The sequence below is a fragment of the Pleuronectes platessa genome, chromosome 11, assembly GCF_947347685.1.
Source record: "Pleuronectes platessa chromosome 11, fPlePla1.1, whole genome shotgun sequence".
Lineage (NCBI taxonomy): Eukaryota > Metazoa > Chordata > Actinopteri > Pleuronectiformes > Pleuronectidae > Pleuronectes > Pleuronectes platessa.
The window spans coordinates 16,505,500-16,529,336 of record NC_070636.1 but is presented as its reverse complement, the minus strand read 5'-3'; the positions used below and the strand labels follow the sequence as shown (position 1 = coordinate 16,529,336).

The following is a 23,837-nucleotide window of genomic DNA, read 5'->3' as shown; positions in this document are numbered from 1 at the left end:
TGTGATGATTCCGAAAGTTTTTCCATATGAAACACACATTCTGTAATAATAAACACAGTTGATGTCCACTGAGCTGTGGACATTCACTTCACTGTGTCCCTCAGCACAATCATGACACCCAGTGGCAGAGCTCTATACAGTTCTTATTACACTTCTTCTCTTCAGTTCACATTTATTTTTATCAAAGTAGTTCCACTGAGATGGCGCAACACAATCTTTGCTAATTAATTTCTGTCCGGCCCCCTGCTGTGTGATGTGATCTCAGCAGGGTTCCTCTAACGTACCATGCCTGAGGAGGACCCAGGCTTTTTGTCGGCTGCTGTGGCCTCAGGTGTTTGGTGGGAGTCCAGTTCCTCTCAGCCCCTCATACCCTCGCCGAGAACCAGCCTCAGAGAGACCACTTGAGGAATGATGGTGCAATTAGCATTTTCCTCTTCATGGGCATAATTCATTCTTCAAGAACCACAGATCTTTTCAAATAATGGGACACGTTATCTTTGGAAGCTAAGGGATTCTTTTGTGCTAATATCTACATCCAATGTTCCAACGAGAATGCAGATGTGAATCTTTCTGAACTTAATTTTAATTTTAGATGTATGTTATCAGTATTGTAGAAAGACTACACGAGCTTCTCCACATTAGTGCGTCAATCTCACCTGTAGAGGGCGCCATAAACTCAGTCATGCAGGAAATTTGATCTGAGCCCAAGTTTGTTCATCTGGAAAGTTGATTGGATTTGAAATCATACAACACAGTGACATGATGAAATATGAAATGTTGATTTGTTAAAGCATATAAAGATAAAACTAAACATGAGCCCATGATTGGATGAGAGAAATCATTTTTTTTAGTTTTTTGCTTCAGAAGCCATGATGCTCTGTTGATAATTATATTATATTACCTTTTCTTGTGTTTACTAAAAAGAAAAAAGGTACTCTTACTCCACTTTTCCCAACTTCTATCGCTTATCCTCCCTGACTGATGCTACATGCAACTATCTTACCCCTGCCCTTCTCTCAGTTTCCCTTTCAGCTGTTCATGTTAAGTTATTGTGCAACAACAGTCCTTTAAGTCCCGTTTCTTGAACAGTTCTTTCCTTGAGTCTGTTTTTGGGACCTTGAGCTCGATCATTTTGGCTCCCATCTCCTGCTCCGAACAGGTGTTTGGGGCCGGTTGAGCACAGGCAGAGATTTTGGCTCCAGAAAGCGACCAGGGTCCAGACTTTCTTCTGTTGTCTCATCCCAGAAGATGTTTCTCGCTGTGGGCCTTCTTAAAAGTTTCAGCCTCTTGGTCCCTTCTGAGTTCGGAACTCAAGCTGCACGCCCAAAATGAAATGAGCAGATCAGGTTAGAATCAATCAACAGGCCACATTCGGAGGGAAACAAAGATAAAATGCAAAAACAATAATTTGCATTCCTACCATTAACTGTATAGACAGTCTTATGTCTTCTCTGTTCTCTGGCTTGTCGGGGGTTAGCTTGTCGCTTTCGATGAGCCTGTTGGGTTAGATCTGTTTGGGCCTCCAGAAATCCTCCCTAGAAACCAGTGGTAGAAAGTAGCTACATTTACTGTTGTTTTCTTAATAATAAAAGTAAATCTTTTGTCCATTATATGTACCTCACTTCACTTTACTTTGTAATTATCAAATACAAAAAACTGCTATTAAATCAATGATTCCTAACTCATTTTGACTTGTAACCCTTTACAGGAAAGCTGAGATCCCTTGTCATGTAACAGATGTTTTTGATTTGTTTCACCTCAGATGATTATCTCCACCAAGGAGGTTATGTTTTCACCTCTGTCCTTTTGTATGTTGGTTCGTTTGTAAGATTACGCAAAAGCTACCGGGCTAATTTTCACAAAACCTCTTAGGTTTTTCACTAATTTCAGTCACATTTAGGAACTGATATTTATGAGTGTTCGGTCTTTGAGCGGTTGGATTTAGTTTAAGTGGACTGTTGGGCCAAGGTGGAGGGTTGTGCTCCAGTGAGTGCCATTTTAATTGTATTTATTATTTTAGTCCACTTTTTGCAGCACGTGCCTGTACTTTAAGTGCATTTTGTTAATAAGACGTATGTACTTATACTTAAGTATTTTAAATGCAATCCAAAAAGCATTTTTATATTGTTGTATGAGTACTTTCAGGCTCTGACTAACTTTGTTATTGACATATGTAACCATCAATACTATGAAATTTATTGGATTTGTGATTCTGTAAACATCTGTCCCATAGACAGAAGTGGATTCAGAGAAAACCCAAAATAGTCATGTGACCATCGAGCCCGTACTTTCCTTTGTGTCTGATTCTCTGTGTGTCTAATAGAGGGGGCTTTTCTATTCCCTATACCCTGAAAATAGATCCCATTGAGGAGCGGTCATGGCTGCAGACCACCCTACTCTCCACTCCACCGGCACTTTAATCAGATCCACTGGGACAGGAAGGGCCCACACTCCAATGCTGAATTTATATCTCTCTTTCCAACTCTCGCTCTCTCTTTCTTCCTATGCCCCCTCTCCACCCACCCTTCCTCTCTCTCTCTCTCTCTCTCTCTCTCTCTCTCTCTCTCTCTCTCTCTCTCTCTCTCTGTCTTAAGCAGTGCTGCACACTTTAATTTGCCTACGGTATAAAAATGTCTGATCTAAATTATTGATGCTACAGATGCACTTCAGCTCTTCAATACTTGGTCCTGAAGCTTTACCTGAATCATTCTGCTGGTGCCGGCGTGTCCTGTCTGGCCGGTTATAGAAAACTGGTGGACACCCCCATCTCTGCAGTCCCTGCCCTACAACAAACATCAAAATGCTTATTGGTTTCAAAAATAGCACGAGGTTAGGGACATCGGGGCAATCGGAAGGGGTGGTTTTCCTCCCCCTTTTTTTTTTACCATGGCAATTTGACTGGCAGTGCCTGTGTGACCAATTTGAGGAGCCAGTGATCGCAGTGCCTGAGGAGAGATAATGATGCGATGACTGGGTAAAATTCACAATCTGTCTGAAGCAATAATGCAAAACTATTTATGCCAGACTCCCCAGGACATGGTTGAACAGATGGGATTCTTCTGATATTAATAAGGCAACAAGAATAACTGTTATAGTTAACAATACTATACTACTATATATTATATAATATACTCGGCAGCTGGATTTGCCGCGCTAAACTTGAGTCTCAAGGTGAATGAGAATGAATGATGCTGGAATGATGCTGAGACTTCCTGCAAAGCTTGGGTCTTACAGCACACACATGCACACAGTGTTAGCTCATACCACAACACAAAGTGATGTTAAAGAAAAAGAAAAAGACGAATGAATAAGACTTCCACTAACCTGAAAGTGAGGAAAGAGTTATTTCCTGCTTCGGCGGAGGTAAGGTTGTCTTCCTCCGTCCCAAAGACCCTGATGGCTGCTCCAGGGCGACTGGCAGACAAGGGAGGGTCCATTGGGGTTTGAGCAGACCCTGTTCTTCTTGTGGAATATTACATGGAGCTACTTTACGCAACCTGGGTCTGGAGCCTGTGGAGCCCATTGTTCTGCTCTCTGGCTCGCGCTAAAGTACTTGTTGTACAGTGCAAGTGAGATCCGTCCTTCAAGTCTTGTGTTATTTGATAAATAATCTCACCTTTTCATTGCCTTGTCGTCATTTACCTGGAGCTTCTGTCACTATAGGTCCGCTTACAGAATAACTTCATCCACTAATTCAATTGACCCTTCGAGTCCCACTTGTTCCAGCTGCCTCCAAACAATCCTAGTGAACCCTCTCACAATCTCCCCCACTGGAAAACTTTGTCCTGAAGCATCTCCGGCTGGTTCCAAAGTACAAATGCAATAAACTCTTTTGGTTATGGCTAAAAGACTTGATGCGTACTTGATCCTGCCTGCATACTTGACTTTCTCATTATAACGAGCAAGGTTTCTATGGCAACTCTCCCTACAGGTTTCTGAGTAACTCACAAGTTGATGCTTGAAGGGACCTGGTATTTTCCTGAGCCCAGAGGGTTGAAGAGAGAAGCAGGTACTTCAGGAAGTTAAAAACTGTGACTCTACTAGTGCCCAGAAGACAACAGGAAGAAGACAAACACTGTTATTAGTGCATGTTGGAGTTGTATCTGCCCCTACACCTAATGTTGGTAATGAGCCATGCTAGAATCAGGAGCTATCTTAACACATGTTGAATGGATTTTTGCAGACATTCGTGGCCCAAAGGATTCGTAATGACTTATTTATCCCACGACTTTTCCTTTAGTGCCACCATGAGGTTGACACATAATTTTTTATTATTAAAAAATCTCATCAGCTATTGCTGTGAAATTCGGTACAGATACAAGTGGAGCCCAGAGGATGGGTTGTTAAAGCACAAAGTGTTCATTTAGGGCCTCCATTAGTTCAACACAAAAACTGTATTTTCCATTTTTGAGCATATACATGGAACGTGCTGATGTCAGCAGTAGCTCAAAAGCACTGCAGTGCCTATAAGTAAAGTCTGACAGAGCTGCTTGCCCTGCTGTCAACTCTTGTTGTTAATATTCTTTATTATTCAGCTTGTTTGGAGCACTATTAGTTGTCTCATGTTCCGTTTAAAAGTGCTGAATGCTCGTCCCTTTTGGACCAAATGCTGCTGATTGGCATTTAAACGGTAATATGACCAGTCCTCGTAGCAGAGGGTTGTAAGTCTCTTCCGTTTCTGCTCATTCTCTCTCTCCCCAGTGTCTCAGTAGTGAATTAGAATGTGTACTCAAATCTGTTATTGTGGCTGAAGCAGCATCTTTTAAGACCCCTTCGTGTTTAACGTCTCTTATCTGCATCCACACAGTTGCTGATGGGGTTAGAATTTGAGCATTACACATTCCTTTGTTTCTTCTAGCTCATTTAGTTTGGTATGTTAAAATGCCACTGAAGCTGTCAACTCAGCAAATGCTTCATTAAACGTCTCACCTCACTGACTGTACTTCAGCAACCATAATGGCACTGTGGTGTGACTGTGTGTGTGTGTGTGTTGTCACAATGTTATATGAAAGTCAGTGCGTATCACAGTGTTATGCCCAATAGGCCAAACTGGTCCCATGAGCTTTTTCCATTGCCAGACAGATAGGCATGCTTTATTACCACAGAATGTGTGTATCTGTGCATGACCATTAATTATAGTAGAAATTATCATTCTGACCTTTTTTCAGGCTGCAGTGTGTGTATGTGCCATGGAAAGCTGCACACAGCACAGAAAGACATTGAGCAAGTGAGGAGAATTCTGCAGTCATTGCTGCTATATCAATGCAATACACTCGAAATTGCTAATGTTTAATAAATCCCACCCCTCTGTTCTTGGACTTCAAGTGGGGTGGTGACAGCTTGGGTTGTACACTGCTATATGTCTAAATAAATAGCATAGCTTAAACCTATCATCAAAATATGTGTCCTGGCTTTTTGTTTATTCTGCATTTTTATGTTGGAGTGATTGCAAACTAGGACTTATTTAAAATGTTATGTTATCAGCCGGATTTACAATATTTGCATATTTTGGGCAACATATAAAATAAGTGGGGGAAAAAAACATGATAAAATATGATAATTTTTAATAATACATATTTTTAAGTGACATACAAGAAAGGATTAAAACTAGTAATATGCTGCAGTGAATGAAGGTTTTAAATCTTTTATTAAGAAAACCAAAAGATTCTATACATTACACATATAACAATAACCGTTTTTTGATATAATACTCTATAGCGCTTAAAATGTATACTCTTATTGAAACAGCTCTAATTAAATATCATAAATATACGTATAAGAATGAGCCAAACAGGCCCTGTCAATATTTATATTCACAGAATACAGTCTGCAGAGCAGGTCGGGGGAGGCAAGTCAGCGCTTGGTTTGGGTGCGTGCAAAGAAAAGGATGGAGCGTGGCAAATTTTTTCAAGAAAGTGAATTACACTTTCCACCTTTTCAAAAATGTTCTCATTTCTCCTGCTGCGATGAAGTGATGTAGACAGAGATGCACCTCCAGAGAGAAGTTTAAAGTTGAAGACAATACTTCCTGTCTCAATCACGGTGGATCCATGTGGACTGAACATCCCACCACTATCGCTGGGTTGGTGATGGATGGGCAGGAGCACACAGAGCTTCATGACTGGTGAATAGAGGCCCCTAGCAGAGCTCATGTCGTCACGCCAAGGGAATGGAGACAGTGCCGTTCGCCCGACTGCGAGTGTGAACGCTGGACTCCGTGAGCTCCTCGCCATGTTCCTCCGACTTCTTGTCTGCGATGGTGGCCAGGAAACGCATCGTGACTGAATCCCACTCCTCCGGCAGCAGCAGGAGCAAGAAGCCCAGGCAGATGATGCAGGTGGCCGCCAGGCGCACCACGCTGAAGATCGCCTCGTGTATCAGAAGATCTACGGCTGCAGCGGGCGAACGAAGACAAGAGGAGGGAGCCGGGGAGCAGGGAGGGGGAGAAGATGGGAGAGAGAGACAAAAACAAATTGAGATTAATTACATCAAGTAAAAGATAAACCACAGGACACTGTGGCTGTAGGGGATGAGTGCAGCAAATGCGGCTTATAATGAGCACAAGCGATCCACTTCATCCTCTGTGTCTTTGCGGTGTAGAGCCATGGGACGAGTTGGCATAACCCACTGACCTTCATACAATCCATCATGGTTAAAGAAGAAAAAAAAAAGTGTCTGCAGGCATTTAGTGTCGCCTTGGCAACCTGATCCTCCCTCAGCGAGAGAAGAGTTGCAGGGTCTGTTGAGGCACAGTGATGATTGGGTTTCCAGGATGAGAGAGCCAGACTCGCTGCGTCATCTGTTTGCTAGAGTGGCCCGAAGTGCTGACCTCTCAATACCAAACCACAGCGTCCGTAATAACCACTCACTCTCATTCTACAACCATCTTTGTTTTCAATCACAATAATCAAAGAAATAAGAGTAGATAAATTGGCGGTAATATTTATTAATATTTAAGAAACCGTACCTGCATTGCCCGGCACACTGAGCAGTGTCCCTATGGAGATGAGAATGGGGTAGGTCAGCACCACACCGACGTGAACCAAGATGTTGAACACTGTCAAAGACATGAAAGAAGGTGAAAACACTGACAAACAATTGAATTAGAAGTGAAACAGTTAATCATTCAGTGGATTGACAAATTTATTTGTTAATAATTAGTTTTCTTGGTTGATTTGTTTGTTTGTAAGCAGGATTACACAAACACAAAAAACATAACGGATTTTCACGAAACTTAGTGGAGGGATGGGGGACAGGCCAAGGAAGAATCTATAACATTTTGGTGCAGGAATCTTTTTATGACTTTTGTTAACTTTGTAACATAAGGGATTTTTCAGCATTTTTCTTACTATCTACGGGTAGGTATTTGTGACTTGGCATTAAACTGGCTTAAATATGTTTTCATAGGAGGATAGTGTATTATCAGTCACTGTATGGTAAAACATACCCCAATATGTAGCTGAGATAATGTGAATTCAGTAAGGTATGAATGCTTTTTACGTATCTCTAATAGGTTTTATTACACATTTTATTGTGTTTAAAAGCCTGTGTGTATGGTGAAGTTGACTCAGATAAGACAAATGTGGTTTGGGAAAACAGGATGTGAACATAACAAAACAATTGCTGTGCCTTGTCAATGGAAACACATGAATGGAGCCTTGACCCTCCCACTCGAAGATGTAAAGGCACTCTCACCCAGCCAAAGTCCTGCCAGTCCACACATGTATCCCCAGGGCAGTGAGGACAGCGAGCCCCAGTGCTCCACCTTGGTGAAGTAGAGGATGAGGGGCACGCAGGAGATGAAGATGAGGTTGAAGAAGCCCATGGTGGAGAGGAAGTGAGCCACCTCTCCCAGGTTGGCACTGCCCAGAAACATCTTGAACAGCACCTGGTTGGTGAGGAGAAAACAGACCCTTCATGTGAGTGACTGTACGAGTATTACAAGAAATCAAACACCCTTCGACCTGCAGCCTGACCTTGTATAGAGCTGATGTTGAGGCTGAGCCCACAGCTAACGCCACGCCCACAAAGGAATCACCGTGGAAACCGTCCGCATAGGCCATCATGACGATACCCGTGATGGCCATAATGGCTGCCACAATCTGCAGGGGTAGAGATTATGTGAGTGATCCGTATCTGCATCAGAATCATTTTGCACTGTTTTGGTGTTTTCATACGGACCCGGACGCCCATGAAGCGATCCTTGAGGACGATCCAGGACAGGAGGAAGACGAAGGCCTTGTGGCAGCAGTAGAGCGCTGAGACGTCAGTGGCAGTCAGTTTCTTCAAGGCCAGTAGGTACAGGTAGCTGGTCAGAGTCCACAGGATTGAAAAAGGTGCTGTTCTTTTTACAAAAAGTTTGAGAGTCATCCCGTCCTCCCCAAAGAGCTTACTGCACTCCCTGAAAGAGAGAAACACCACAGGAGGGTAACGGGAGTTGTGTCGTCCTTTGTCGTCTCTTGGATCAGTGTTTTGTTCAGTTTTAGCCTTATAACGAAAGTTATAGTTATAGTTATAGACTTAGCTATAACTTATCTGAACAAGTTTACAAAGGATTTAACAAAGTACCTTTGAGTAAAACAACATGCAACAAAATGAGATTAGACAAAAATAAAAAAGATAACATACATTTTTCGGGGAATGAAGTTCTGATCTTGTGGGTAAATTACCTGAATTTCTGTATGGGCGTCTGCTTCTCTCGAGTGATGACCATGTGTCCAGAGTAGTAGATGGGGAAGAACAGGATGTTCCAGTTGCTGCTGAACCAGGAGATGAAGAAGGGACAGGAGAACGACTGGAAGGTCAACTTCACCACCTGAGTGGTGCCCACCCAGGAGGACGACACACACAGCACCACCAGCAGACCGCCCAGCACCTTCAGGAGCGTGTTGGTGCAGGTCTGGTTGGACTGGCTCTCTCCGCTGGTCTCGCTGCCTGGTGTCTCTGCGTGAGACTCGGAGCCATCCTCTCCTGACGAGAGACGAGAAGGTGGATTGTACCATCTGTAACTTGTTTTCTAGTGTCTCTTCAAACTCCGATGAGAATCAAAGATATTAAACTATGTGCTGGACAATTTAACATTCCTTAGATTTGATTATCTCTGTCGAGGTTATGTTTTCAAACTTGTCCAATCGTTTTTTTGGTCTGTGTGTGTGATTATGCTTATCAGATTTCGACAACACCTCGGGGAAGGATGCGATATGGATCAGGGAAGCACCCATTCATTTTGGTGTGGGTCCAGGAATATTTGTATCAACTTTATTCAACATTGCAATCTAGTAACATTTTGACATTTTCACTGATTTCTCAGAGAATAACACGTTGATCTAGATTTAAAAAATCCATATTTTGGTGAGGGATTTCTATAAGTGTGTGAACTTTGGTGCAGCTGATTGGATTTAAAGGAACTTGGTGGCTCTTGGTGAAGGTATTCGCTCTACTTCTAGTTTTTTGCATTCGTTTGGTAGTTAGCAGGATTATGCAAAGCCCTCTCAACTGATTTCCATGAAATTTACCACAGGGGTGGCGCATAACTGGAGGACGAACTCATTCATATAAGGAAAATAAGGAGACTGAGCGATCTTAGCAGAGGTATGATTGTCATGGTAGTTTCAAAATGTCACTGGAAACATATTTTGTCCAGACTTTGCATATTCAGTATTTTGTTTTGATTAGTGTATTTACGTATACTACAGTGTAGCCTACAGGCCTGCGGCTGGGGTCTAATGTCAGGAACACATGTGAAAAGCTTGTGTCGGGGTTAGCCTCGTGACCGTGCATGGCATAAATATCTTTGTCACCTCATGATGCAGCACCGTCGTGGCCAGGTGTGCACAGAAACCTGATGAGAGCAGAACTAACCACATGACACTCTACAAGAAAGTCATGTCAACCTTGGCAGCCTCTCTTTTGACTGTCGATACTTTCCTGCTGCAGAAATAAATTGTCGGTTTTTAATCTTATTTCCAGTGACGCATGGCAGATTTGGCCCAGTGCCGTGATGGACTGCGGAAGTGAATGTCTGCTGGATCTCAACTGTACTGTAGAATATGTCAAGTGGTGAGTGTGTGGGGGTTTGTGTGGGTGTGTGTGTGTGTGTGTGTGTGTGTGTGTGTGTGTGAGCATTTCCGGAGAGAGCGAAAGCTCAGATCCGTTCTTTACCTTTCAACAGCGTGATCAATTTTCACCATGGCAGGCATAACAGATGACATGTGCGGGTTGTTGCTGCCTGTGCTCTCTTTTGCTAACTCAGCATGTGAAGCTCTGCCATTTCCATCATTGCTGTAGACACTAGTGCCCTGCGCTGCACTGGTACTTGTGTTTCTCCTCTATAGGAGCAGTTTAACGTCAGGCAATGAGAAAACAAGGGGATTGTGTTCCTTCAAAACAAACTGTAACACACAAAACCTTTGATCAAGTAACAGGTTTTTGGTAAGAACATTAAACTAGTGTTACTGAGATTCCACTTTCTACCATCTAAATGAGTGTAGTTCCCTGTTTACTTTATTTGTTTTTTTTCATCTAGATCCGTAAATTATTCTCTGGGTATCAACAAAAATGTGGCAACCTGAAAGAAAGTGATAAAAAAAGTCATGGATCCTGATCCAGATCCGAGCATGTATTAAATGGATTCTTCCCTGGAGCTTGCTGCATCCTTTTACCAAGTTTTGTGGTAATATGTCCAAATCGTTTTTGCTTAACAGATAAACAAACACAACCTTGGAGGTAAAAAATCAAGTGACACTGACTATACACTGCTTTTCTGTTCGGGGTCACAACTCATAATAGATGGAAACCACAAGTTTGGTCTTTAACAATGCAACAACATTGTGTTTCATTATCACATGATGTTGTGTGTATGTAAAATCTTTATCTGAAAATCATCCTTTCAAACATAATAGAAGTATTGGAGTTAAAGAATAATGGAGTACACAATAAAATACTCATGTACAAGTTTCTTTAACTGTATTCAAGTAGATGTAATTAGTTACTTTCCACCACTACATCAATACTGGATTATCCTCATCGTTGTGTTTGAGGCCATGAGACCATCAAAAAACACATATTAAACTAGCCATGAAAACCTTTAGCATCCAGAAAGTGTGATGACTCTCATGGATCATTCAGAGTCATTAGCTATTCAGTTTATTCTAGTCGATCTATCACCTCAAAAATCTCTCAGATTAAGCGTTTCACCCCAGCAGGGAGCAGGTCCACAGATTGCAGTGCAGCCAAAGTGTTCAACAGGGATACAGATTTGTTTCTGCAGGATCATCGAGGGATTTGGTCTTATTACATTCTCTCAAAGCAAAGATTCTCAATCAACCTAATGATCCTGGTGGTTGCAAACTGGAAAGACCTGAGATCTGATTTTGCTGCAAAGGAGAAGCTGCTCTTTTTATGCAGCTTTTTGTGTTGCTTCCTCCTCGTCCATCGTGCAGTCTGGTTTGTGTTTCATGGCGATGACAGAACATAAAGCCTTTTAAGTGTTGGATGCAGGCTCGTCTGTTGCTGAAGTGAGAGCCACTACAGGCTGATCTAGTGCCAAGATGCAGTAATATTATAACTCTACTATTCCCCTGCCTCATGAAAGCAGCTCCCGTGGCCAAAATGATATTCTCATCGCACACCGTGTTACTGCTGAGTAACACTGCTGCTAAAAGGAAAGGAGCGAGCAGGGATGTTTCCTTAAAACCTAGTATGATACATTTGGGGTTTGTTTGTTCAAATTGAAATCCCAAAGGTTTGTGATAAAAATATGTTCATGTAACAGTACTAATAAAAATCTAAAAATAGAGACTTACTAGACAAACACGGCTAAATATGACCAGAACATCCACTTAAAGCATCTACCTATAATTGGAATTGACACAAGCCACAACACACGATCCACAGGCAATGCATTTAAACCTATACTACTACTATATGCAAATACATTAGTTTTGGAAACATTTGTATTCATAGTTGGCCAAAAGTATATTTCAAGGCTTTAAAGGGCCATTTCATCACAGAAACAACAACGTATATATCATTCACTACTGGCGTCCATTAACAACGCGTATCTTCTCCATGTGACGCAGTACACCGCTCGAACCTTTTCAATCTCTCCTCCGTTTTATCATCACCACTGACGCTGCACGCCGGTGACACTGATGGATGGAGCCCTGCTGCATTCGATTTGAAGCTCGCCGTCACGTCTGTAGTGCCATAGGTGGGCTTGTGCTACAGGGTCAAACAGTCTTTAACCAAAATTATGATGACGCTGATGAAAAAGTGATCAGTGGCATCGTTCCCTAATCTCTTATACTAAAGTAAGGGGTGTGTTTGTGTGTGTGTGTGTGTGTGTGGGTGGGTGGGTTGGTGGAGGGGTAGGTGACGTTCTAGGCTTTGAGTGATGAGGATGCTGAAGAGTTGAAATGCTACATGAAGGAAGAGCAGGTGAACAGATGTGGGAGCAACTGCATGCTGCCTTTTCGTAGTTTTTCAGTGCCAGGTTACACAGGGCGGCCAAAAACAACACATTCTACTCCACTTCCTGTCATCACTTTGAGCTTCTCTACTCTGCCAACTGGAAACTGCAGTGATACAAATGCATTTTTTAAGCCATCCAGATAACTGTCAAGAAAACATCTAACTGCTTTGTGTTTATTTTTCTGTCATTTAAATTCCTGTAATGACGCGCGAAAGAAATACACCTCAGATTTAACAGTAGTATTTCATCTTAATATCTTGTTCACTCATTGACAATTCCCACCACGTGCCTGATGGGAAACCATGACGTCACTAAGTAAGTGCTGGTCATTAAAATAAAGTACTCAATGGTTGGAAGCAGCCTATTGGATCTGGTGCTGCCAATGACTTAGTTCATGCCAATGCACACACACACACACACACACACACACACACACACACACACTCACACTCACACACACACACACACACACTCACTCACACTCACACACACACTCTGTCTCGGGCCGCTCTGGTCCGTCAGTTTACCTTCAGAGATGGGGCCGGTCAGGACCTGAGTGCTGTACGAGCTGAGAGGAGCCACTCGGGCTGAGTGCTTCTTCATCCTCCACTGGGGGCACAACACACTGTCCTTCCCTAGGCAGTGTGCGTGCGTGTGGTGTGTGTGGTGTGTGTGTGATGTGTGTGTGTGTGTGTGTGTGTGTGTGTGGTCAGCAGCTCCTCCTGTTAGCACCGTGCATCCTCAGACTCCTGATTCCTCCACTCCGTCTCCGCGCTCCCTCAACTTCCTCACAGATCCCTGACAACTCTTCTGTCTTCTTCTTCCAGCGCTCCAGTCCTGACTCTCCGTTCCTCTCCAGCCCAGTGCTCTCACTGTCAGGCCTCCAGCTGCGCTCTCTCTCTCTCTCTCTCTCTCTCTCTCTCTCTCTCTCTCTCTCTCTCTGCTTCTCTCAGTGTCTCTCTGTCTGTCTGGATGGGGACACAGCTCGGCGGAGACAGCTCAGTGAAGTGGAGACTCTACTGTTTCACTGTCATGCCGTTACTGTCTCCAAGGGAGACTGAGCTTCAAGTGTGTGTGGCATGGCGCAATCACTCCCCTCATCTCTCTCTCTGTCCTCCTCCTCCTCCTCCTCCTCTTTTCTGTCTGTCTCACTACGCTGCTCCCCTCCTCTTCGTTTGCTCCACAAATCAGCAGCTTTGTTTGGAAGGTAACCAAGCAGCCCGACCTAATTATGCTGAGTTAGCTGCTGCCCCCTCCTTTGCTCCATCCTCCTTCCATCCCCTTTCTACCTGACCAGGCGCTCCTCTTCACTCTTCCCTCCTCAACTCTCTCTAAACACTCTTGTCCTCCGTCTTCTTACTTCTCTCTCTCTATCTCATCAGCTCTTCACTACTCCTTAAGAGTTGGATTATTAGTAGAGGTCTCTCCTGTCGCCTTCAAAACTGCAGATGAGCTCTTAAAAAAGAATACAACTATGCTGCCCACACAACACAAAGTCATGGCAATCCCATAGATGCTCATTCTGTCACACACTGAGGTCATTTCAAGAGGAATATGAAGCCCTATACCCACATACAACTCGCACCACTACAGCATGCCAACACCCCCATTACCACCTCCTGATGACACCATGTTCCACAGTGTGCATGTAGGAGACTGTGATCCAAATCTCACATTTTACAGACATTTTGCTGAACCAGAGTTTTAAGCTTAAAAGCTACATTTTCAACTTTATATTAAGAACCAGCCCCAGTTGTCTGCTACTGGACCGATTCACCTTTTCTGAAAAGTACCAAAAAACAAGCAATCTGTCGGAAAGAGTCGGAAAGCATTGTAGGCCATTGTGAAAGTTTGGATGAGGGCATTAGTGCTAAAACTTTTTTATGGGTTGAGGTTCATTCTACTCTACTCAATGATTGTTTATCCTATGCAGATATTATGACAACTGTTTAGAATAAGTTTAAAGTAGCAGTTCAACCTATAGCAGAACCTGATCACTAACATTAATGTCTAATATAATCATCCAGACATCTCCTAAACAGCCTTGAGGGTCGTGGGGGGAGCTGGAGACAATCTGACATTTGGGCAATAGCCGGGGTTCACCCTAGAGTTTCCAACCAACCTGAACCCAATCAATAACCTGACACTTTGAGATGAAATGTTGTAGTAAATTGTTATAGAGTCGGATTTGACAGAAAAGCACCTACATTTCAAAGAGTCAGAGCAGCAACTGGGACTAACCCCACCTAAGAACTAGAAGGCCACTCAGAGAGCACAGTCCCCTCCAAGGCTGACGTAATATGGCACCGTGTTACATTAGGTGAAAAAAAAATGGATCCACTCTAAAATGAACCCCAACCCCCTCAAATCTCTGAATTTTTTGTGTGACCCCGCTTACGATCAGACAAACCCCAATGAAAACCTAACCACCTTAGCACATGTAGATATACAGGGCAATAAATTAAGGATAACAAATAACAGCATACACTGATGTCACGATGGTTGAGGGAGCTGAGCTGCATTGACATGATCATATCAGGCTTAAGATTATAGTGACTGAGCTGCTCACCTACACTAGTATTTAGACTAAACGTAACTTAGCTGTGAACGAATCAGTGGCTGTGGATCATGAATGACACAGATGATGCCGATCAACCTGTGCTGACTCTGCCTGAACCACATTTATGCTTCATTACTGGACTTTTTGTAAGCCCTTCTGACTCATTCTTCTCCACTTATATTGACGTAAAATCTGCTGTGCCAGACATTTACTGTTAGTGGTACGTTTGCACATTAAATATTAACGTTATTATGCTGCTAACTTCTTAACATTTATACTTGTTTTATCCCTTTTGCACAGTCAAGGGAAATCCTCCCATCAGCAGCTGATATGGACCCGAGATGAGGAGTGTCAGTCTGAGTCATGTGAGTCAACCTGGGGTCTGCGGTCAGGAGTTTCCATCTCAAGGAAAGCCCTCAGACCATTTTATCTCCGGCTGTGGTTTTTCTATCTGAAGATATAATGGACCTGATTATCATGTGGGCCTTTACATCAATGGCATATCAGTATCTAGTGTATGTGGTCAGACACGGGAGGCCTGGCAGCCTGTAATATAATCTTAATATAACCTATGCTGTGCAGTGTTCACCCTCGGTAAAAATCGATACCTGCCGAGCCAGGAACAGCAGAGCTATGACCTGAGAAAAAGAGAGCACCCGACAGTATACATGCAATGCAGTGAGAGCAGCGTCCTGAACGAAACGAGTGCAATTATGCAGTCAAGTTTGGTCCAGGATCTCTGTCATTATATCAGTATCACCGTGGGTACCTCCACTCTCGGCTGCCTCTATCCTCCCGGGCTCATCAGCCAAAGATCTGGCTCCTCCACAGAGAGGAGAGCAGATCAGAGTATTTTCCTGTGCATTCTTCGGGCTGAGAGCAGGAGCACAGAACAGCACAGTTACTGTTGGGCCGTTACAGTGGAACTGATGCAGGGCCACATTTTGGAAATACTATCGTGATTTTATTCGTTTTTCAGAGCAGTGGCAGGGTATTTTTGAGAACGAATGCAAAATGCACTGTATCGTGAGGTGGAGCCGTGTTTAAAACGTTTGTGCGCGGAGCGTGGCTGATAGTGATGTTTGGTCAGGGGTAAGCAGGGGATGAGCTGGGGGTATACGGATCCCCTGAGACAAGGAGGGTTAAACTTAAAAATAGCTCTGCTGATGAGTGGAGCCAACAGCTAGACAGGGAGGGGACAGACAAACCATGTAGTCAGCAGAGCCCAGGATGCTAATCACCATCAGATTAAGAGAACTACCTGGAGCAGGGAGGCTTCAGTTCAATGTCAAATATTAGACCAAGCGTTATCAGGACAACATGTTGTTTTTTAGGTATCTTACTTAAGCTCAACAGAGCACAAGATCGATGCTATAGCACACATCTATATCACATGCAGTGCTGCAGCGGTACAACACAATTCAAAAGCACAACAACAACCCACAGCTCCAAAATAACCATATTAAGGTTAGTATAACTTATCTAGGTGTACCAAATAAACTGGGAAATGAGTGTTTGTAACACAGTGGTTACTGCTGCATCCACAGATCAAAACAGAAAACGATACAGCATCCCCTCTCTTTACCTCCATAGCAACAGTGAGTGTCCTGTGCACACTGATGCACCCAACTCATTCAGGCTCTTTTGTCATTTAGATGAACAGACACTCATCAGTTTGTGGTGCGAGGCTCTTTGTCCCCAGCCCCTCTCTGTTAGTCACCGCATCTCGACAAAGACCATCACCAGAGACTACAGAGGAGGAGGAGGATGCGGTTTTTGATAGAAACGTGGACAAGAAAACCTCTGAGTGAAAAAGTCTGGTTGTTAGATGTTTCAAGATGTGAATCGTCAACTCAAAGTAGTCGGGAACACTAGAAGATGAGGACACCTAGTGGTAGATATGATGAATTGCAGTACAGGTGCACTAGACGTGAGGATGTTCCTTGATAAGACTTTACCAATTGAACCTGTTTTTCCATCCATCCATTGTCTTTACTGCTTAGCTTTTGAGGGTCGCGAGGGAAGCATGGAGCTAATTTCAACTGACAATAGGCAAGAGGTGTGGTGCACCAGGGACAGGTCATCATATCGCAGGGCCGACATACAGACACAAACAACCATTCATTCTCACTTTACACATCAGTTAGAGTCTCCCAACAACCTGACCCCAATCTATATGTCTGCAGACAGTGGAAGGAAGCTGGAGAACCTGGACAAACCCATCAGCATGTGCTTACTTATCCTTAGTGACCTATTGTAATGCATTCAGTTCCACTTTGATGTGATGAGGTTTGATACATTTTGCAGATGAAAAATTTGAGGTTCTGAAAACGCTGAAAAACTAATCAGAGTGATGTCTGAATTTAAATTTGTCTCCATGTGGTTTTATAGAATAATGTGCTACTGGCTGTAGTTTAACATGTGAACAGTTGCGTATTTTGCAGGTCCATGTCCCATTCACTAACATGGACTAGGCAGGATTTAAGGCCCATACTGTATCCAACCACCAGGTGGCAATCAAGATGTTTTGGCTTCAATTTTTGGGAGCAGTCACGTCCTCAATCTTAATATGCAGTCTATGGTTTGCCAAAAAAACTAACTAGCACACTGCTGGAATATTTCCTGGAGCTGCCTGATTCAGTTTATGGCAGTTTTGATTAAAAACCACTTTGTACATGACATCCAAATTAGAAAATTAGATTTTCATACAGCAACATATGAACATGCAGTAACACAACTCTCTGAGATGACACTTAACTGAAGAGGTTTAACAGTTTTGTGACTTTACAACCAATCACATTACTCAAATACCAATAAGCAATCCAGCGAATTGTTGCTGAGTTTGTCAAATTACAGTTTTGAGTTAATGCTTTGAGCAACACTAATTGAAACATCTGTCAGCCCATATTGATCAGCTGTGACAGCAGAAATCTCAGGGGAGCAGGTCTCCAAGCGCTGGCCAATATTCTTTTTAACGGGTTTAGCTGAAATGAAATGTCCCCCTGGATATATATAGCAGATATTAAGCATTGCTTTGAATAACAAGATCAAGTGCTAGCTTCACTTTGCATGCACTGTCTTGCAGTATGCAGTAAATGATGCAATAGGTCCAGGACACACACGACCTGCTACTTTCTTACAGCCTCTGTGTGTGAACCAATGCAGACACATGTTAAATAAATTGTGTAAGCCATGAGTCTTGATGATTGACACATGTAGGGTAGTAATTAGAAAAAGACTGACGTTTCCCATCCAGTGTGAAGGTCACTTTGTTGTTGTTGTAGGATTATAGGACCACTAGAGGGCAGTGTGATACTGCTGACAAGACCAGTGTTGGCGTGCTCAGCCTGATGGAAAGACCAGTAACACACATTGTGCCTCAGAAAAGTTCCTCACACGAAAATCATCTCAACCATGAAGCAAACTGCTGGAGCCAGCCAAAAAAAACGTGCAGCACTACAACACATTCAGAGCTATGTGCATGAGCACAGGTCAGCACTTCTGCAACTCCTGGGCCGAAACATCTGCACTATTACTTGCCGGGTGTTTCTGCTCGTTCCCCCAGGAGAATGGGAGGCTAACAGCACTCCAGCGGTCGTTCAGGCAAAGCTCATATCCCATTCGACGCTGGGCTGGTTATAAATAGCACAGAGAGAGCGGGCATGGGAACGGGACAGTCCAAAATAAGTGCGTGCGTATACAGAACGTCTGAGGCCACGCTTGAGGAGGAAAGTCAAGATTCACCTGCTGTTAACAATGGCTATGGATGGTTTCGGGAGTGCAAAGTGAACTGCCAATCAGTACAAGCAACATCATTTGTGCATCTTGTTTTCTTTCAACTAAAGTGCATTCAAACTCAGCATTATTGTAAATTGTTGCCTTTCCTTCTTAATTTCCCTGAGTGCCTGGCTGTGCCGCTGTCTCGCTGTCATGTCAGCACTGAACACAGGTACATGGCTGAGTGTGAGTGCCACTAACAGTAGCTGTCACTTCTCCTGTGCTGCACCTAGTTACTTCAGCAGGGAGCGAGCCAGCCTCACAGACAGCTATTATCTATTCAAAATAATACACAGCAAATTTTGGTAATGGCTTCCCGGGAGGTGCTGAGGAAGCATTCACTACGCACATAGAATTATTATCTGCTCCAGCGGAGCCGCAGATGCTTTTCCAATATGCTGGTGTTTATGGCCGTGGTACTTGTACAAAGATTTTTACGGTTTGAATCTATTTGGATACTTTTGTTTTATTCTATTTCACTATTTTATTATAAGACCTCTTCACCCAGGAGGACAGAATAAGATAAGAATTCACCACACAATTGTGCTATAATAGAGAGTCCTCTTTTCTCTTTGGCATCTATATAGGACCCAAGGTTGAATAATGAAGCGTCTTGTGGAAAAAACAAAGTGATTAGAGACAAGATCAAGTTTTGAGATATTCGTCCAATACAGAAATTCTAAATATAATCTATTGGTTTGGAGCCACCTTGGCTTTTTAGGCTTATAATGCACCTTATTGTGAGGACAGTACAGATTGGTGATGGCAGTACAGCTGTTAATATGTTAACTTCTTAAAAACTAGAATGTTTTTTCTTATCTTCATCCGTCTCCAACTTCATTCCCTTACAGCTGCTATCAATTCAGCAGGAAATATTGCACCTTGCCTTGTCTTTTTTTAGAGACTTATTGTTCTTATTATTCCATTATATCATAACTGTACAGTACGGATTACATCTCAGACCCTGTCCCCAAATGTAGTCCACAGTCCCCCTCGGAGGCATCTTCTCATTCACCGCAGATGGCGAGTGGCAATAATAACAAACTGGCAACAGGATCTTACTAAATATATCATTACCCCATAGGCTTGGCAGGATGAGCCCACTGTTCTATTTACGGGCTCCTTTGTCTTCGTCACACTTTATGGAAAAGAATACTTCCCACCCTGAGGGACATGTGATTCTCAGCTCAAAGTTTACAATCGCGTAAAACAAAAATGTGAAACTGTGACTTTTCACATTCTTCTTTCTGAGAATAAGACAAATAACACATTGGAGAGGACGGTGGGCTTGTAGAGGAGCAGTTTAGTCGCACTCCTTCAGGCTGACATTACTGGTAATAGCATGTTTAATAGCTGGAATATCCACTGATAACTGTGGCAGGCGGAGAAATCAGGGGACGGGTAGATGGAGGAACACAGGGCTACAGATGGCATATTTTATCAGGGAAATGGGAAATGTCACTCGAATCAAATAACCTCTCCGCTCGCCGATGGCTTTATAGGCTTAGTATAGAAGCTATTACAATCCACACCTGCTCCTTATACTGAGAATCCCATCATAGATGACACAACATCTTTCATTTTCCTCTCCTAGAGTACACAGCAGCCAGGGAACAGATAGAGGCCTGGATGCTGAGAGCTTGGGCTGTAGCTGACAGTTATTTTAATTTTCTCTTTTATTCAGTCCATGATTTTCTACAGTAATCAATCGTATAACCTCCCGAAGCTTAGATTTGTATTTCGAGAATATTCCGTTTACCGTGATATAAAAGAAAAAAAAGCAGCAAATCTTCACGTTTGAGAATCCGAAATAAGTCAAAATGATAACTTAAAAATATTTTAATCACTTTATTAGTTGAATTAGTTTTACAGCTCTATTGAGAATGATATTATCTTATCTGCCTTAACGGGCTAAATGTTATTTACAAACTTGCTGAACAAACTCAAAAATACTTTGAAACAGCTTTCTGTAATAATGCCCGAAAGATTTGGAATATATTAGAAATGTGCTTAAAACATTTTAAGATCCAGCTTTTAATTTCTTCAACCATTTCCCTTTATTGTAATCTTAACCTAGCTATAACCCTTCATTTCCATATATTTTATTCTTTTAACACCTATATACTGTTCTAATATGTTCTTTTAGTTGCATTATATTCAAAATTGAATGAAAAGTGCTATATAAATAAAGTTTATTAATATTTACTATCACACAAGCATCAGTAAAATAAGAACTTCATTAATGGACAGAAATGAGCTCTGTCTCACTTCGTTGTTGTATTATCAACATCTGTCACAGAATTAGTCAAAACAAGCCTGATTATAGAACTTAATTATCCTAATTTTGACTCTCAGCCAAAACCTTGTCTAGGTTACATTTAATTGCCTTTGTATCAAAGGTCCTTGAACTGCTAAAAAATGCCAAATCTGTTTTCCATTTTAATTCCTGGGCGCCCCCTGTTAATCAAAGTGTTTCCCAAATGAAAGTGTCTGATTGCATTCATGGTTAATCTGCTGCAACTGTCACCCCTGCAAATGAGGCTGTTAATGAGAGACAGACTCATTTCCTCTCTACTCAGCCTCCATCTGAAAATCCACTGAGGTGCTTTCAGTTAAAATAACAGAACCCAAACGCCTCAACTGGTGATTTGTGATTGGATTTGGATACTCACGTTTCCTTTGAGAGTATTGGTGCATTATGTCACATGGTGCCAAGGTCGTAGATTTTTGGAGGAACGTCACATTCAAAACAACTTTATTTGTCCCCGGAGGGAAATTCAAACAAGTCACGACATCAAGAGAGCAAGTCGCTCCTCTACGTGTGTTTCTAAGTGATGCATTTTATAGTTACTCTTTTATGTAACTGCCAGAGGGAGATGTTGGGGAGCTTGCGTGACAGGATCAATTGTATTTGTGGTGAAGTGTATCAGCATGTGATAAACAGGAAGGTCACATATAGATATTACATTTATTACATTATATTTCAGGGGGATTTATTCAAGAAAAGTGCTGGTTCATCCCCACGTTTAATGATGAAGATTTATATTTGTACAGGCTGAATATAAAACAGATAAGTAAAGTCCCTAATACAAAGCCTTGATGCTAGAGAGATATAAATTCCTTGCTCTCCTCACCTAACTGTATTACCATAAAGCATTTGTTGAAGAAGTAAAAGAGCAGAGAGCATTGCAATCGTCGCTCTTTCCCTTTGTGTTATAATTCTTCTGGCAGCGGCCACACCGAGAAAGGACTGGAGGGCAAGATTTTAAAGATCATCTCCCGAAAAAAAGAAGAAAAAAGCATGATCAGCTCTCTCCTCCAGTCCCAGCCATTGTCTTTGTGTCAGCAAAACTCAGAGTATTGCTCCACCAATCAAGATCACGTTGACAAAATGAAAATGACAGAGAAGCTGAACGGTATTGAGGAGTGGCCGTATCTCATACACGTCAGGGAAACAGCTGGCAGTGTTCACATACATCAGGAGAGGAGCTGCTGTATTTGTCATCAGGGAAATTGATTGTTTAATAAAAACATTTGGAATTCAAGATGAGGCTGCCACACAAGTGATTGTTTGCACAGATTCACCAACGTGGCGGGTTTTGATCTGAACAACATTGGGCCACAGACTAAAAGATTAAGTCTTAAATTTAATTTGAAAGGCCTGCATAATTTGTGTGCCACACTTAGCAGTGTAAATGTAATGTCTCAAAGTATTACATTGTTTTCTCTCTCTCCTTGTGGGTGTGTTTGTGTGTGTGTAGATGTGTGTGTGTGTGTGTGTGTGTGTGTGTGTGTGTGTGTGTAAAAATGTTTCTTACCTCTTAGGACTTTTTCCAGTATTAACACTGACCTTGACAGGACCAGTTGGCCTCATGGGGACCAAATACTGGTCCTAACTGGGCAAAACTAATACTAAATAATTTCTGACGTCCTGGTTAAGGTTAATGGTAATATGTGGATAGTTGTTATGTCAAGGTAAGGGTTAGGCTTCTATTGGTCATGGTCATATTCACAATATATGGAAGTCAATACAAAGTCTTAATTAGTGTGTGTGTGCGTGTGCGTGTGTGTGTGTGTCTGTGTGTGTGTGTGTGTTACTCATGTCATGGACACATTTATCTGTTAAAACAGTCACATTATTGGGACGTGAAGGGATGTTTTAAGGTACAGTTCAAGTTTAGGTTAAGGTTTAGGTCAAGGTTGGGTTATGGTTAGATTTAGGAAAGTAGTAACTATGGTTAAGGTCAGAGTAAGTCTCCATGAAATCGATGCAAGTCAATGTAATGTCCTCTGAAATCTCGCAGACACACTGTGTGTGAGTGTGTGTGTGTGTGTCTCAGATGGATAGACCTGTGCAGCATCACTTAGCCTCCAGCTCATAGTGGCAGTGATCGACATCATGCTGCTCCATAACAGCCTTAATTACAGGCCGGTTAGCTGAGTTTGTAAGAGCGGTGGATTTTGCAACAGCCTAATTAAAATGACAACTCATTTGGAAGGGAGGAAGATGCGTGCATTGTGCACACACACACAAACACACACACAAACACACACACACATACACACACACACACACACACTGTCACTGCATTAAAAACATTTGTTTTTTTTATTATCATTAAGTCCCCTGATAGCACGCATGCACGCACACACGCACACACACACACACACGCACACACACACGCACACACACGCACACACACACACACACGCACGTTTTAACATCTCATTAAACTGTATTCTCTTTATTCCTCACACCTTGACACTGACACAGGAACATCCATCACTCTCATTTCTTGTCATTCTCTCTCACTCACTTCTGTGACTGGAGTACCCCGGGTTGTAGCCGTAGTAGCCGGTGATCCTCAGGATGCGGTCCTCTATGTCGGGCACCCCGTTCGCCGTCACTTTGGGGCTGCCGTCCGTCGGCGGCGCCTTGCCCGGCAGGTGCGTGCTAGTCAGGGGATCCAGCCGGATGCAGGGCGGCTCTCCGCCGTCCTCTCCTCCGGTGCTCTCGGTGCTTATCAT

General features: G+C 42.7%; 1 protein-coding gene across 1 annotated transcript; it reads right to left on the bottom strand.

Annotated features, from left to right (window-relative positions):
- Window positions 1-5,628: 5,628 nt before the first annotated feature.
- Window positions 5,629-23,837, bottom strand: slc35f4 (solute carrier family 35 member F4). The gene is made up of 7 exons (XM_053434793.1): window positions 23,627-23,837; window positions 8,670-8,970; window positions 8,182-8,401; window positions 7,977-8,102; window positions 7,696-7,888; window positions 6,968-7,057; window positions 5,629-6,392 (listed from the first exon to the last, which is right to left on the bottom strand). Exons 1-7 carry the CDS (start codon window positions 23,835-23,837, stop codon window positions 6,157-6,159), a joined length of 1,377 nt encoding a protein of 458 aa, XP_053290768.1. The 3' UTR covers window positions 5,629-6,156.

Coding starts and splice junctions, on each gene's coding strand:
- slc35f4 (XM_053434793.1), bottom strand. CDS start 23,837: ATGATAAGCACCGAGAGCACCGGAGGAGAGGACGGCGGAGAGCCGCCC. Junction 8,971..23,626: donor GGGGTACTCCAGTCACAGAA/GTGAGTGAGAGA, acceptor GTCTCTCGTCAG/GAGAGGATGGCTCCGAGTCT. Junction 8,402..8,669: donor ACGCCCATACAGAAATTCAG/GTAATTTACCCA, acceptor TCTCTCTTTCAG/GGAGTGCAGTAAGCTCTTTG.